The 17179-nt window shown below is 39.3% G+C and overlaps 1 protein-coding gene across 5 annotated transcripts in view; it reads right to left on the bottom strand.

Moving 5' to 3' along the window:
• Positions 1–514: 514 nt before the first annotated feature.
• shroom3 (shroom family member 3) overlaps positions 515–17179 on the bottom strand; it is a 79424-nt gene continuing 62759 nt past the window's right edge. For 4 of the 5 annotated variants that reach the window (XM_041810471.1, XM_041810473.1, XM_041810474.1 and 1 more), the window contains 8 exons: positions 15151–15239; positions 13758–14457; positions 13415–13670; positions 11745–11890; positions 8322–8421; positions 7814–7979; positions 7589–7710; positions 515–4771 (listed from right to left, as the gene is read on the bottom strand). In XM_041810471.1, coding sequence (XP_041666405.1) covers positions 4373–4771; positions 7589–7710; positions 7814–7979; positions 8322–8421; positions 11745–11890; positions 13415–13670; positions 13758–14457; positions 15151–15239 — 1978 coding nt within the window. In that variant the 3' untranslated portion in view covers positions 515–4372. The remainder of the gene's footprint in view (positions 4772–7588; positions 7711–7813; positions 7980–8321; positions 8422–11744; positions 11891–13414; positions 13671–13757; positions 14458–15150; positions 15240–17179) is intronic. The other variant, XM_041810472.1, reaches the window with a different exon arrangement.

Raw genomic sequence — 17179 nt, 5'->3', positions numbered from 1 at the left:
GCCCAAAGGAAGCATCAGCATATTAGGTATCAGCAAATATTATCACCTTTATCATGCATCCCTTATGAATTTATGTATGGACTGCTTTTTTGTGATTAATCTCCTTTTGTTGCATTGTGAAACTTCACTATTTTGAGTTTTAAATGTTTTTCAATTTATTTTTTTATTTTTGTTCTGTCTTAAACTAAAGATAGCTTACTTATACAGACCTGCTTTTATTTTGAATGACCTTCATGTAGACTGAAGATTATGCCATGAACTTTACCACAGAAAAAGGACTTTGTCATGGATCTGAAAGGGAAAAAGGGAGCAGAAAAAAAGGTAAATGTTTGATAATTGAGGGTTCAGATGACTTTGACTGGTCCACTGACCTGTCTGAGAGTTTTTTACAGTAAAATGAGACGTTAAGGAACAGTGGAGGACTTTTTTCATCACTCTGCCTGCAGGGAGACATATTGAATTGATTGGTTTTTTTTTTTATTTGTGTGCTTGACTTTGCTAAGAAGACTCAGAGTCCTTTACAAAATATTCATTTATTTTGCAAAAAACACAAGAGTTGTTTCTCAATAGTCCTTCTTTCATAAAGTGAACTTTGAATATCGTTTAATAACAAACCAAAACACACCTCAGATAATCTGCTGTGCCTCTGAAAATCAAAAGAGCAAATACAAACAATAATCAACAGTAAAATCTGAGTAATGGATAAGAGCATAAGACAGTTTAATGTATACAGAATATGGGAATATTTATGTCAAATGTGCTCTTTAAACTAAAACAAACAGGAAATGAAGGTGAAAAATGAAAAAGTGTAAAAACACAATGATAAGCACTTCAGCTGTGTGAAAACTCCTTTCATTAAAAGTTAGATATGGATATGTGGATCTGTTTCTTCTTGTGCTGTTTGGAGTCCCCAAATAAATGACACAAAATAGTTTGATGTAAATAGTTCTATCATACTGATGCTTCTGCACTTCATATTGAGATTATTATGAGTGATAGTGAAGTAAGAGACAGTGATTTATTGTTTTTTTTCTGCTGATTATTGCACCTCATCTTCGTTTACTTCACAGATCAAATCTGCCACATTCATTACTTCTACATAAATAAATACTTCATGGTTGCACCACAGAAACTTTTGTTAATGTTACCTTTTCATGACGGTAGTAAAAATACTTCCAGATCCATGTGAATGGTGTAAAACAGGTTAAAAAGGTGAAAAAAACATTTTCACCACATTGACGTCAGCAGTGATCAGCATCGAGAATTCAAAAAACAAAAACCTGAACAATAAACTAATGCAAAGGGGTTTTAAAATGTTGATAAAGAATGTCTAATAAAAAGTAGTTATCAAGTAGGATTATGGGAGTTGTAGTGTGTGTGTTTGTGGAGGGATCAAACAAGGGATAAAAAGTCCGGAAATTTCAGCCTCTAAAGCTTACATTTTCATCATTCCTTTTATTACTTGTCTCTCTAATAAACCCAAACTATGGAAGCCCTAAGAGGACAAGCTTACATATCTTTTATTTAACTCCATTCTGTTCTTTTGACTTCTTGTCTTAACTTTCTGTTTGCAAAAATAGCATGAGATGGAGATCATTCTCTAACATGTTGAACATTTTGCTCTTGAATCTTAAAAATGTGTTTAAACCAAAGAAAAAAGAAATTCATAAATTATGTGATTTACAGGACACTTATCAAAATTTGATTCCTTATTTACATTAGTTTTCATTTTAAAACTTCTCCTTATCATTTTACAATATATAAATTAATTGGCTTTTGGTTGTAACAATTTGCTGCTTTTCTTGATGTTCTGGACATTAAATTTAATTTAATTAATTTTTATTCAACTTGATGACCTGGGCCTGTGGGAACAGGTTTCAGGGCATCTATTTCTGCTATGTTGTAAAGTTGATCTCTATCTTAACCTCCTTAGACCTGAAATACTGAGATAATTTGCAATGAATTTTCATTAAGAGGTAAAAAAAAAAAATCTGATTTTGGACCAAAAAAACTCAAATCAGAACATGAATAGAGTTCATGTTTGTAAAGGGGAAATCTTTGGGATCTCAATTTTTAAAATTTCAGCTTCAAATGTTTCAACACATCTACTCATTGAGGCACAGTGAGAAATATGGGGATGATTCAGTGTAAATTCTGCTGCAAACAGTAGTTAAAATACTCTAAAAGTGCTCCAGACAGTAGTGACAGTAGTAGTGTTACAGTATTATGTGACAGTGAATAAAAACAAGAACAGTTAACCCTTCATTTATACTCTCCGTTTATGTTTATCTCTCCGTCTTTCTAAACGGCATCCCTCCACATTTTGGTGTTTTTAAAAATTCACTGTACATGTGCGAAGGCGAGCAGGACTTCTCTTAAATTTAGAAATAATACAAAAGAACTTTGAAAATAAGAGTACGTGGATTTTAGAGTTAAAACACCTGCATAATTCATTATAAAACAAGGCAACCTTTGAGGGGAGTCTGAATGTTTGAGGGCCCTGAAAGCACCATGAGGGTTATTAAAGGTCAAAGGAGATATTTCTTTTATTTATTTTTTTTTTTATGTGCTTGTATTTTTTTTTTCTATACTTGGGTCTAAATGACTCATGAATATAAAAAGTTTTATAATTGCTTCATTAGGTTGCTTTTGTCCAGAGCTGATAGAACTGCCATGGCTTCAATGTCATCCTCAGGGCAAATGTGTTCACAAGAAATTCAAGGTTTTGATCTCAACAGATTGTCAGTTTTTTTTTGTTTGTTTTTTTAGTGTGCAGCAACATTACAGTAAGGATCCCTACACACTAAAGACTCACTGTTAAAAAAGTCGCTTTTCCTGAATTAGAAAGTCTAAAGATCTTGTCAAAGCCACCATTTCCACTGACAGAAATCCAAATTTTCAGCTGGGTGGTGTATTTGAAAGGATAGCTTAACAGAGATAGGAAATCTGGGGAGAGACTTGGGGAAGACCTGCACCAAACAGTGCTAGGACTGGACCCCAACTTGCAGCCCTTGTACTGAGCTGTGCAGCCCTTGCACATTGACGACTACTCCACCAACCAAGCAAAACCAGATCTAATTTTACCAGAAAATAGGCTTACACTTTAATTGTTTGGTTTGTTTTTGTGTTTCTGTGGCTTTAAATTTTGTTATAGGGCAGGTATGTCCAAACTACGGGGCCCTGCAATCCATTTTTAACTGGCCTGCAGCAAGATATCAAAATATTGCCCACAATGGACCATGGAGCTTGTGCAAGTCAAAATTCAAAGGCACAGCGCTGATGCTCCCCTTATTATGTTATACTACAAATATGCACCAGCACGCAGAGACACTGAGCCATTATGCAGTATTTTGGGAAAAATACCCTTTTCATGCAAATTGGTCTAAAGCATCTAATGACTATGTTGTTAACAGCACTGCATTGATTATGGTAAAGATAAGTCTACTGTCTGAAAGAGTTGATGGAAGTGTGCTGCAGTTTTTATGCCACATAAACTTTCCAGAGATCAGAAAACAATTCCACCTCTGTGACTTTATATAAATGTGTCAGTAATTGATACTTTGACATAGCTATTGCTAAGCCATAACCAGGAGTTACATCAGTCTGAGGCTCCCAGCTGCTTTTTTTAAATCCATGTGTGGCACACTTATGCATGACGACAATGTGACTGTTGTGGTTTTCCTTCATTCAGAGAGGACTTTTTCAAGTTGGTGCTTAAGTGAACACATTTTGCCATTAAGATTTTGTTGCAGCAGTTCTTCTGCAGGTTTAAGCAGCTTAGTGAAGCAATTCTTAACCTTTTTGTCCCTATTGATCAACAAGAGCCCAAATATGCAAAACAAATAACTTGGACGAAGTTTGATAATATACCTGAATTACCGTTTATAAGTCCAAAGTAGTAAGAACTTTGAAAAATAACCTTAAATTCATACATTAAAGCTGATTTGACCTTTACAGCTTTAAATCCTGCTTTTATCTTGACTGTATGATGTTTTAGACATTATATAAATATCAAACCCAAACATATCATGATTATAAAAAAAGACAGTGTGAATAATAGCTGGAAAAATGACCTTTGAATTATCTGATAATGATCTTGTTAGCTAAAAAACACCTGATGGCCTTTTAGAATGATCTTTAAACAGAGAATGAGGGTTGGCAGAGATGTTGGCAGTGAGTTGAGTCCACACAGCGGCGGTTGTTGATGTTGAGGCAAACAGACGTGTAACATAAAGTCAGATGTAAATAAATCGAGGCACATTAAAGGTTCTTCTTCATGTCTGCATAGGTATTTCAGTGTGATCAGAGCTGCGTTCAGAAACATCAATCCTTCATTTAAAATCTTAAAGGAGCTGTTTGTCTTTCCCTGACATCACAGTGATGTCACCGTCGTAGACCTGACAGAGTGAGCCGGAGTCGCAGAGGGCGGGAGCAGCGTAGGAATAGGTGAAGAGCAGTGGGCGGGGCTTGACGACAGGAATGGAAATCCTCTGGACCAGCCGTGAGCCTCCGCCACTTCCTGCGGCAGGCTCTCGGCCAGTCGCGTCAGCTGCTCCTCCCCCTGCCGTATGAGGTCATCGAGCTGCCGCTGGTGAATCAGAAGGGAGGGTTTGGTGCTGACGAAGTGGCGGTAGTCCTGCAGCTGCGGATCGGTGAGGTAGCCAGACAGGATGGCGTGGACGACTCGCTGCCGCCGGTCCAGGTTCTCCTTGAGCTCGCGGGCGTCTTCGGTCTGGCAGAGGAGGAGGGAGCGCTTGTGATGGAGGGAGTCCTGAGGGGGAGGAGATGAAACTTTATCAGTTTGTTTTAAAACAACCTAATGGAGACTACAATGAGAAAACAAAATTAAACAAACAACTGCAAACCTGCTCTCCTACAAAGTTAGAGTTTGTGAAATTATTTTATATCTATGTACGGTGAGTGTATTGCATCACTTCCTGTTTGTGCGGTTGCTCTGTTAAGGTGTTTTCTCAAGGCGTCGATCAGCAACAGTTACATTTTCACTCTTTCTACTACTAATCACTACTGTCTTATAGCTGTTGTGCATTTAGGTGTACATATAGGCAACTACTTTCACAGTTTGGCTGCTTTTCTCTTAGTCTCCCTTTCATCTTTTACAACAATTTAGCCTAGCTTAGAATCGGCTTCTCTGTCTGCTTCTGCCTCTCCTGCTCAGTGTGCCAGATGTTCAGCTTTTCCCCGTCCTCCTCAACCAATCATGGTACATGTAAGTGTATCACTTATTTGTAACTCCACACCACTGAATCCAAACCTTTATTCTAGGCTCTAGCTAGCCAGCCCCCTGTAGCCAGTGTCAGCCAACCTAACGTACATGTGCTGTCATACTACATAGCTTTTGCAGGGGCAGTGCATGATTCACAGTATCAAATGCTTTGGTTAAATCAACTAAAAGTGCCAAACAATGCTGAAATAATGCCATTTACAACCTTTGTTATGGCATTAATAGTACCTGTTCTAAAGCCTGCTCTACAGCCTGACTGATATGGGCTCAGGATGTTGTTTGTAGAAAGAAAATATTTCAACTGTTCATAAAAGATTTTAGAGTAAGGGTAACACATATATGCACAAGAAAAAAAAATACATTTTAAGTACTGTTGGGCAATTAATTGACTTTAATTCCAATAATTCGCAGCAAATGTTTCAGTGTATTTTCAGTATTTTGTTTTTGTCCCAGGATTGAATAACTTAAAAAAACATAATCTATCATTCTTTATTCATAATTATCATTATAATGAAAAATTTCTATTTTTCCTATATTTACTTTTACTTATTTTTCAAAGTGTCCAGAATTGCAAAGTGTTAAAAAAGGGAATTTAATAAAGTCACAGGATCCTGATATTATAAAATTGATAATTAAATTGTAATTTTAGTATCATTAAAATATTCATGGTTAGGATTTTTTAAGATACTTTAGCAGCACTAGTTTTAAGTTATTATAATCATTAAAAACAGAAAATGTAAATTATTTCATCAGCAGGCTCTCAACAAAAAAAATAGATGGAGGACAGTGGGGAATCATAGGAGTGATTCTCTTCATCTGTAAAACTGTTAAAAAGGTCTTTTTGCTATGGCCTACATATAATTAACTTACTGGAAAAAATAAAAGTGAAATGAAAATTACATCTAAAGAAGTAGTCAGTAGGTAACCTGACATGCCAGATGGATGTGTTTTACACGTCATTCTGGGAAAGCTTCAATAGGAAACGTGTGAGAAAAGGCAGAGGCTTTGAAAAACCCTTGGAGTGTGATTGGATGAACGTTCTGTCTGTCACATCTCTACGGGCCAATCAGAACAACAAAGCACGTGATGTAGCCGCTAGCAAGCTGTGTGTGCGCAGCTACTGAGGAATAAACATGGCTTTTGTCGTTTTTGAAAAGAAAACAACTCACTGCTGTTCTTTGTACTTCTTTTAACAAAGAAATGTCAAGTTCCGATAAAACTGGCGCTTTAGCAGCATCCACGCTAACCTCTTCCTCCGTAACTACACCAGCTCTTGCTGCTGCTTCTTTACGTCACGACTCTGCTGCGCCTGAAAGTACTGCCCCTCGTAGCTGATTGGTCCTGTCACTTTCTAACCGGGCCCAAACGGTTCAGATGGGAGCTTTGCAAGATGGATTCGCCAGTGAAAAACAAGGAAACGGGTGTATCCATCTGCTATGCAAGGTTAGTCAGTAGGCTAAACACACTTAAACTGAGTGAGCTTCATAACCAGTTATGTCCTTGTAATATTATCATGAGTCTTATATGATTTACTAGTTTAAAATAAAGCATTACTTGCTTTTTCCTTTATTGAACAGGCATTGTGATCTGATAATCTGAGGGATAATCAGTGAGGACAAAGCAGAAGATAAGAGGGTTTAAAAGTTAATGATTGATCCGTGAGTTCCCTTAAAGCTCCGACACTGTGAAACATTGATCACCTAAGTAAACATTAACAAAAGCTGTCTTTTTATTCATTCTCTGTGATCATACATGTGTACCATGATAGAGAGCTTTAATTTGCCTGAAAAGCACACAGTTTAGCTTGATTAGATCTTACTGGAAAGTTGTAGTGAATCATTATTATTCTTATTTCATCAGAAACATGAATGACCTACAGTTGTTTAAGCCACAAAAGATGTGAAATAGCCAGAAAGACAGCAGCTGCAGATTCACAGTTAAACTTGAATCTTTGCAAGTGTTCTTGACTGATTTCTAGACGAAGTTTGTCATTACACTTCTTATGATTCACATTCACCAGACAAGTCATCTGATCATCCTATTTCAAGGTTTTTACATTTTTGCTGCATTGGCAGATGTTTCTACTCATCACAGGTAGTTCAGGCTTTATTATCTTAATTCTATTCCTCCCTAGTGGCAATAGCCACGGGTGAGGCGTGAAATGTTTTGTTTGTTTGTGCATGGATCCATATGTAGAGTATGTCCATCCGTGCCATTGTTATTAATGGGAAATTCCAAGAATGCTGTAAGGGCTTTTCTTCAAACTTTGCATCAGTGTCCACTCTGACCAATGAATGAACTGTAAACCCACTATAAGCAGCCTCATGAAGTGTCTGTCAGTCTCACCCTCTCCTCAGCCACTCCTTCCTGCGTCAGATCGTCTCTCTCCAGAGCGAGCAAAGATCGGTCGATCCTCGACAGCCGGCTGCAAAGAGACAGCAGCAGGTTCACGATCCTGTCCAGATCTCCTGCAAACAAAAACATGAACATCTCATAGTCAAGTGCATCAGCAAAGCATGATGGGAGCTGTCATTGTTGAGCATTAATAAAGTAATCATTGTACTGTCGTACCGATGAACATGCTGTACTTATCCCTCTCATTGGGTTTGAGGTGTTCTTGCACTAACGTCTCGATGCTCGCACCAAGCGACTGGTGGCGCCTCTGCTCTTCACTCAGCGCCTCCTTCTCTCGCCGTAGAGCCGCCACACTGCTCCTCAGAGCTTCACACAGCTCCACCTGCAAAGAGAGCGAGAAACAAAGATGTAGTCAGGAATTTGACATGAGCTACTGTGAAAATGATATCAGAAAAATGAAAGGAGTTTAGCAAACAGTGCCATATATGATGCTGTGAAAAAGTATTTGCCCCTTTCTGATTCCTGACTTTTTTGTAAATTTATCATTTAAACGTTTCGGATCTTTAAACCAATTTTTACATTTCACAAAGACAACCCAAGTAAATAGAAAATGCAGTGTTTTAATTATTACTTCGTTTTTTTAAGGGGTGGGGGGAGTGTCCAAACCTATCTCGCCCTATTCTATTATTAGACACAAGTTTAAGAAGAAATCTTTTGATTTTACCTTCCTGGTGTTGAGGTCTTTCTCTTCCTCGTCCAGATTGGTCTCCTTCCTTCCATCTGTTGTGGTGCTCTGAGTGAGATCACAGACGCCATCTTGGATCCTAGAAAAGTAAAAAAAAAAAAAAATTTTATAAGAACCAAACAGTTATCCTTAGGTGTCATTCCTGCATTTTATCCATCTCAAAATCACATTGCTGCTGTTGTTGTATGGAAGCCCAAAATGGACATGCATGCATACGCTTAATTGGATTAGTTTAGAATTAATTCTCCTGTGGATCTTGACTTGTTTTTGTCAGTTTGGAATAACAAATTTAAATAAATTAAATAATGACATTATTTCATTATCTTGCACCAAAAATTTAATAAAAACAGAATGTGATGTTTTTCAAATCCCATAAACCCATATCTTATTCCCAGTAGAGCACTGTCAACATATCAGATGTTGAAAGTGAGACATTTATCCATTTCCTGAGAAATATTAGCTCATTTTAGATTTGATGGCAGCAACACATCTCAAAAAAATAGGGACAGGGCCATGTTTACCGTTGTGTAGCCTCCACTTTTCTTTTAACAACAGTCTTTAAACATCTGGAAAGTGAAGAGACCAGTTGCCAGAATTTTGTCCCATTTTTGTCTGATGTAGGATTCCAGCTGCTCAACAGTCCCGGGTCTTCTTTGCCAGATTTTTCCTTTTGTGATAAACCCAATGTTTTCTATTGGTCATAGGTCTGGACCAGCTTAGCACTCAGACTCTTCTACTGTAAAGCCAAGCTTCTGTGATGGATGTGATATGTGGTTTACCACTGTCTTGCAAGAGTATGAAAGGCCTTCTGTGAAAGAGACTCTGTCTGGATGGGGACATATATTGCTCTAAAATCTCTATATACTTCTCAGCATTGACAGTGCCTTCATAGATATGTAAGCTGCCCACACCATATGCAACCCCATACCATTGGAGATACAGACTTTTGAACTGTGTGCTGATAAAAAGCTGGATGGTCCAAAAAGAACATTTTTAATTCATCTGACCACAGAACAGTTTTCCAGTTGCCTCAGTTCATTTTAGATTAATTTTGGCCTGGATAAGATGGTGGTGTTTCTGGATCGTGACAGACAATGACCTGAGGTATTCCTGAACTTCTTTTTAGACAGTTTTTCACAGTTTGATCCTCTACCCATCTTTACTTCTGAGCGACTCTGCCTCTTTAAAGTTTTTCTTATACCAAGTCTAAAATTCACCTGTTGCCAATTGACCTAATTAGTTGCAAATTTCTTCTCAAGCTGTTTTTCATTGGTACCACTGACTTTTTTCCAGCATTTTGTCACCCCATCCCAACTTTTTTTGAGACGTGTTGCTGTGATCAAATTCACAATGAGTTAATATAGTTTTTATGAAGTAGTAAAATTTCTCAGTTTCACAATTACAATTATTGCATTCTGTTATTATTTTATTTATTATTATTATTTTATTTACATTTCACACAGCTAACTTTTTTAATGTAATCAGGTTATATGTGGAATTATGTATGGTACAAAATTTTATGGCATACCAAGACTTGGAAGATGGAAAATACAACCTCTTTGAACAGAAACAGACTAATGGATATGGGGCTCCATCATTAGAATAACACAACATCCTTTATGCTTCCATTGCTCACAGTAAGTTCCTGCTGTTATACTGACTGTGGACACTAGGTGTCAGTGTTGTCCAGTTTTTATTTACCGCTTGAAGCCACCTGATCATTGAGAAATCTTTCCTTTAATTAAGGAACATATAACTGCTGAAGAACGAGACAAAGGCATTTAATAAAGCCACATCTGCCACTTTCCAGTCATGTAAACACCAAAACAACAGCCATACCAAGGCTCTTACACCTGATGTATGATTTAATGATGTTTTAAGTTTGCCTCGGCTACAGTAGGTGATAAGACCCTCCTTTGGAGAGAGCAGATCTATTTTGCATTTCCACATGTCTTTATTTAAGCACAGAGGACGCAGCTTGGTTTGGACTCCTGCTCTCTTATGACACATTGATCAGGTTTGTCTGGTCTCTCCTGTGGTTGACAATGCAGAAAAACTGCCAAACTTGCTAGCCTGGTTCAAAACCTCGAGTTATTTAAACATGCCAGCAACTGCATTCATCGATGACAGTTTCCTATGTTGAAGAAATAACCTACAGTAGCCTTCAAGGTCACTGTGGTTAACAAAAATGATTCATGAAGCACTGAACAACAGTTAAAAGTGACCAAAGTGCTGTACAAGCGAGCTGAAAACCATAACAAACACAGGAAACAAGATCTACTGTATGTTGATGACAAGAGCATAGAATAGTAAAGATAACAATAAGAAAATAAAATGCCTTTTGTCCCCTTTGCCGCAGTTCAAAGCCATATTTATACTAGATTTATTTCGCCTATTTCACAGGATGATGCCTTTAAATTAATGACCGCTTCCTTTTAGCAAGGAGACATTCCTTTTCTGAACATCACGTTCACTATCACAGCGCATTTAAAATGTCACTGACTTTAAAGGCCACAGCAGAAGCTTGCAGAAGTTTGTTCTCATTCAGCAGCAGATAGGAGGAGGAAACTGTCAGCAAACACAACAAGAGTGACAAACGCAGGTTTACAGGAAGACACTTTTCCTCTCAGGGTTCATGTTTTCTCTCTGTTACATAAAGTCACGTTTGCAATCTTGGTCTGAAGCCTGAATAAACACAAAACTAAACATCTTTGTCTCACATAAAACACTTTAAATACTGTGGACATTTTCAGTGTGGCGCAATCCAGCACTGCAATACATTTCAGTACCAGGATTCTTTTGTGGTCAGCTGTGAAGATGTTAGGGCTAAATTCTACTTTTGCACATCTCAATTATAATAAATAACTACTGCCAGATTAAGGTTTTAAGGAAAGTATTTGCAGGGTTACAGAGTACATTTAAAGAGATGCATTTTTGAGAAAATGTATAGGTGACTCTGCAGATGCATGCTAAAAACATAATAAACACTCAAGGCTTGTTTTTGCAACTCTGCAAAAGCTTGCCTTTTAATGATAATGTCTCTTAAAGGTCATTCTCTGTTTATAAAGTAGACATATGGTTGTAAATACTTTAATTCTCATATCATGGCTGTAGGAGACTTTCAGTAGCATACTCAAATTTGGCCTGTTCTCTCCAAATAAAGGCAAAGCCCCAAAAATAAACTTAAAGAACCCCAATGGACTCCATTTATCAGCCATTATTTATGAATGGAGTTTACCTAGTACATCCCCAGTTTGATTACCCAAGTTCCTTGTCTAGAGGATATTGCAACATCTATTTCTAATATTCTTTGGATTGGCTGTTTCACACAAAAAAACAACCCACTTTAAAGTCCAGTATAAGTATATTGCTATTTAAAGCCTACCTGTATGCCAGATTTACCTTTCATCCAATCGGCTGCTGCCTCTACGTTGCCAGGGAGATTTCCCACCCACTTTGCTGTTTGGAAAGATGTCTTCCATGAGCTCCACGGTGGATTTACCTCCCCATGTGTCCAGAAGGGGCACCAGAGAGCCATCCTGCAACATCTGGATAAAATCAAACAAAGAAAAACGTAACTATAAAGGACAACAAAAGCACTGATAGAATTATATTTCATAAATGTAAAGTCAGGACTAGTTGGAAAGACAACGTAGGTCTAGGTGAATGTACAACGACAAAAAATAAATGTTGGATTACCACAAGAAAAAGACTAAACACTAGGCACAATCTTATTTTTTAGTCAGAAGAAAGTAAAATAACAGGAAGAATGAAGATTAGTTACAACAAAAGAAGGTTGTAAAAACAGAATTTTAGAATTTTTATGAAAGAAAATCGCACTGGCATATGTATTCAGACCCTTTACCCAGCATTTAGTTGAAGCACCTTTAGCAGCAATCACAGTCTTGAATCTTTTTGATTATGACACAACAAGCATTGCACACCTGGATTGGGGGATTTTCTGCTATCTTTCTTTGCAAATCCTCTCAGGCTCATTCAGGTTGAATTGGGACCGTCGATCATTTTCAGGTCTCTCCAGACATGTCTGATAGGGTTTAAGTCTGACTAGGCCACTCTAGGACATTCACAGAGATACCTCTTAGCCACTCCTGTGTTGTCTTGGCTGTGTGCTTAGAGTCATTTCCATGTTGGAAGGTGAACCTTTGGCCCAGTCTGACATCCTGAGCTCTGAGGAACAGGTTTTCATTGAGGATATCTACGTATCTTGCTCCATTTAACTTTCTTTCAACCCTGACCAGTCTCCCAGTCTCTGCTGCTGAAAAGCACCCCCACAGCATGATGCTGCCACCACCATGACTCACTGTTGGGATGGTAATGGGAAGGCGATGAGTGGCGCCTGGTTTCCCCCAGGCATTATGTAGATAGAATCTAGGCAAAACAGTTCAATTGTGGTTTCATCAGACTAGAGAATCTTGTTTCTCACAGTCTGGGAGTCATTCAGGTGCTTTTTTTTTTGCAAACTCCAAGCGGGCTTTTGCCTGAGAAGCAGCGTCTGCTAGCCACTCTGCCATAAAGCCCAGATCAGTGGAGGATTGCAGTGATGGTTGTCCTTCTGAAACCCCATCTCCAAACAGGATCTCTGATCTTAGTCAGTGACCATCAGGTTCCCTGATTGCTCAGCTTGGCTGGGCGACCAGCTCTTGGAAGAGTCCTGGTTGTGCTAAACTTTTTCAATATGAGAATTATGGAGGCCACTGTGCCATTTATTTACAGGTGGACTCCAATCAAGGTGAAGCTTGGACAGGCTCTGAATACTTATGTAAATGTGGTATTTCACATCCAAATACTTTCTGAATGCATTGTAGGTACTTTGGACAAGGTAAAGTTATAATAATGCACACTGATGTAGAGTTAAACCTGATTTATGCTGCTGCATTGAAGCTATAGTTCATGTCGCTTTGAACCCTACTCAGAGGACTACCCATGTAGCCAAGAAGTATGTGGTACTCCCATATGTGTAGGTCACGATGGTGTAGATACAGTCTGGATTCAATAAAGACCTTTAGTGAAAGGGACAGCTAGTACTTCATTTTCTAAATTGAGGTACCCACCAGTTGTCGGGCCAGCTCCTCTACTCTCTGCTCCTCAGACGTCTTCTCTCTCTTGGGTAGCGGCTGATACTCCAGACCAAAGCTTTCCTCTGATGGAGTGGAAGTGGTGATGGGGGTGATACTGGTGGGCTTCGGAGTAGGAAGGTGACTGAGCACAGGTGGAGGGAAGGCAGTGGAGGAAGGTGACGTTGGAGGGGAGGGGAGGCTCGACTTCCTGTTGGGGATGATGGAGTTGTTTAAGACCTCGAGGGTAGGTCTGAATACAAAAAAATAAGGACAGATAAAGAGTCAGCAGTTGAATCATAACAGGGTAAGAGCAAATTTATGTTTGAGCTTTACAAACCTCTCCTGAGTCTGCTCAACTTCTTGCTCCAATTCAACAGGAGGCGGCGGAGGAGGGAAGTCATCCTCGATGGTCGTCTCTTTGAGAGGATTTTTAGGATTCTGGAGGAAAACTTCATCATACTCCTCCTGAGAAAGGCCTGCTTTTAGAGGAGGATGCCACTCAGTGGGGCTGCTGATAAGGTTCGACTCAGAGATACGGAGCGAGGACAGACGCTGTTGATAGGACAAGGGAGGAGACGGCGTGTTCTCCCTTTTGTTTGGTGGAGCTGGAGTCTGGAAATCTGTCACAAGTGTTGACGTCACAGATGCATTTTCAGCAGATTGTCCTCTTCTCATGTCCAAACTGAACGTTCTCTCTCTGTAAACGTCCTTTGTGGTGTCATCTAAATTGCTGGCATCACCCAGGCTGTGTCTCATTTGTCTGTCCATCGCTGAGGTTTCATTGTAGCTAGGAGAGGTTACAGCATCCTCTGTGTCGGTTTGTGTTAATCCGGGGAAGGTGATGGAGTCCAGGTTGGCTTGGCTTAGTCTCTCATTAGCATGCCATTCAGTGCTGCCTCCATCTTTGGGCCCAGGTGGAGAGAAGGGGCAGGGAAGGCCAACAGACGCTGCCAAGGTGGAGGTGCTGTTGGCTCGTTGTCGTTCGCCATTTCTCTGACGCTCTCTACGAGTGACGGGAGTGTGAGAGAAGCCGGGGTCTGTGGTGGAGCAGACGGTTCAGAGAGAGAATTTAAAGGAGAGCGTGAAAGGAGATTTAGAAAAGAGACAAGTCATTAAAAACCTGATGTGTCACCTTTCAGGCTATTCAAGGACAGGAGCAGTCGGTACCATATCTTGTTTTCATTGTACAGTGCCTTTAAAAAGTATTTACCCCCTTATTGATTTTATAAAAAGTTGAAGAAAAGTCATTAAATATGGACTAGGGTTGGCCAGAAGGCATGTGGGAGACTCTGTGGTCAAGTGGAAGAAAGTTCTTTGGTTTGATGAGACCAAAAGGGTGCTTTTTGGTGGCAGCATCATGCTGTGGGGATGCTTCTCAGCAGTCACCCCTGGAAGGCTGATAAAGGTTGAGGGTAAAATGAATGTGGCAAAATATAGGAAAATCCTAGAGGATAATCTTATTTAGTCTGCATGAGAACTACAGCTTGGGAGAAGATTTATTTCCCAGCAGGACAATGACCTGAAGTGTACAGTGAGAGCTACACAGAGATGGTTTAACGACAACAAGGTGAATGTTCTGAAGTGGCTGAGTTGAAGCCCAGACCTCAGTCCGATAGAGAATTTGTGGCTGGACTTGAAATGTTCACGCCTGATGCCTGTGCAGAAAAAGTTGGCTTTAACTCCTCCAGCCTTGTGGTGTGTATAGGTGTAGGGGGTTTTATGCAGCTTACCTTTAAATGGACCTGCAGGCTGGACGGTGTTCAGATTGTTGGACTGTTGAGCAGAGACAAGGCCTTCTGATATCTGGATGTCTGTCGGTCTGAGAGAAACACGGACAGGGAAAGAGAATGTAAGATAAGTACAAATGTCTGAGCATTAAAATCTTAAAATGTTCAGTTTAAGGCATGAATATATCAGAGAGAAATGTGACAGAGAAACATGAAGGAGAGCACATAAATAGTGATGGGAAAGTGGAGTAACTGTTGTCTTTGTGGATTACGGAGGTGATTACAATGATAGACTATGACACGAGGAATCCAGGATAATCCCTTCTACTTAAATTCTTACTGATGGATTACAACACGTTACAGAGGAATGGGGTACCAATTTTTACAAGTTATATAATCTAACTATCCACAGCTCAAAGGTAGCTATATCTGTCTAAAATCATGAGATATCAGCAGGGTTATTTAGCTCAATATCAAGAAGTGTTTAGAACAACATCCCAGTTTTGTTCATTGGTTTCAGTGTCCTTCCCTTATTCTCTAATTCCAAAAAAGTTGGGACATGTGCAACATGTGATTAAAAACAGAATACAGGGATTGGCAAATCCTTTCAAATCTATATTCATCTGAAAACAGGGCAAAGACAAGATAATTGGTGTTAATGTTTGTGCTTTCACACATTCTGAATTTGATACCAGCAACATGTGACCAAAAAATTGGGACAGAAGCAAGAAAAGACTGGGAAAGTTGTGGAATACTCAAAAACACCTTGGAAAAGGAAGACTCCTGCAAGGCTCAATTGTTCAAATCAGCAAAGGAGCATGGCTCTCCACTTTGTGTAAGACTTTGTGTATAAAACACGTTGTTCGTCAGAGTGCAACTGTGAGGAATTTAGAGATTCTACAGTCCATAATATCATCCAAAGATTCAGAGAGTCTGGAGGAATCTCAGCATTTAAGGGGCAAGGCTGACAACCAACATTGAGTATGCATGACCTTTGACCCTTCAGGTGGTGCTGCATCATAACCGTCATCATTCTGTGATGGATATTACATCATGGGCTTCAAAAAAACATTCTCAGTTAACAACATACAATGCTGCACTTACAAATATAATTCAAGCCTCCACCATGCACTTCTCTGGGCCAGAGCTCCCCTGACCTAAAGGGAAAGTGTGCTGCGGTCTGATGAGTCCACATTTTAGATTGTTTTTGGAAATAATGACCACTGATTCTTCTGGCCTAAAGATGAAAAGGACCATCCAGATTGATACCGATGCAAAGTTCAAAAGCCAGCATCCGTGATGGTGTGGGGGTGTATTAGTGCACATGGCATGGGTTACTTGCACATCTGTGAAGACACCGCTGACACTGAGAGCTACATACTGGTTTCGCAGCAACAAATGCCTCTGTCTAGACGATGTCTTTCCTGCTTATTTCAGCAAGACAATGCCAAGACACATTCTATATGAGTTACAACAACATGGCTTCACAGGTAAAGAGGGCTTAGCTTAACCTGACCTACATGCAGTCCAGACCTGTCTGCTCTTGAAACTGGAACCCTCTGATTGATGAGCAAATCAAGATGTGCAGCACGCAAGAATGAGAAAGAATTGCACTTTCAACACTTCAGCCTCAGATCCTTAGATGCTACCAGAGTTGTTAAAGTTAAACAAGTCCCAGCATTTTTGGAATTGGGGTTTTAGATAGCTATCATATTCCCGATTTAATAATAAAAAAAAAAAAAAGAAATCAGACCTTGTACTACTCAGCTTTGACCTTCAAAGTTTTCATGTCTCTGTGTCTGGAACCACTTTCTTTTCCTCATAAAGGCTAAGGTTAGATGTTTATAGAAAGTCATAATTATTCACCTTGTTTGCATCCCACAATGCCACAGCTTAGACTTTGTGCTTTTATCTGCTATGTGTGTTTGACCCTGTGAGTGAAACCTAAAAAGGCTGAATGCAGCACGGTGTCATGAGTGTGAACACAGAGCTGAGAACAACAAAACCAGAGGGAGAGAATTATAGGTGTGAT

Source organism: Cheilinus undulatus, linkage group 17 (genome assembly GCF_018320785.1).
Source record: "Cheilinus undulatus linkage group 17, ASM1832078v1, whole genome shotgun sequence".
Lineage (NCBI taxonomy): Eukaryota > Metazoa > Chordata > Actinopteri > Labriformes > Labridae > Cheilinus > Cheilinus undulatus.
The sequence above is the reverse complement of the archived record's forward strand: the minus strand, read 5'-3'. Positions and strand labels throughout refer to the sequence as shown.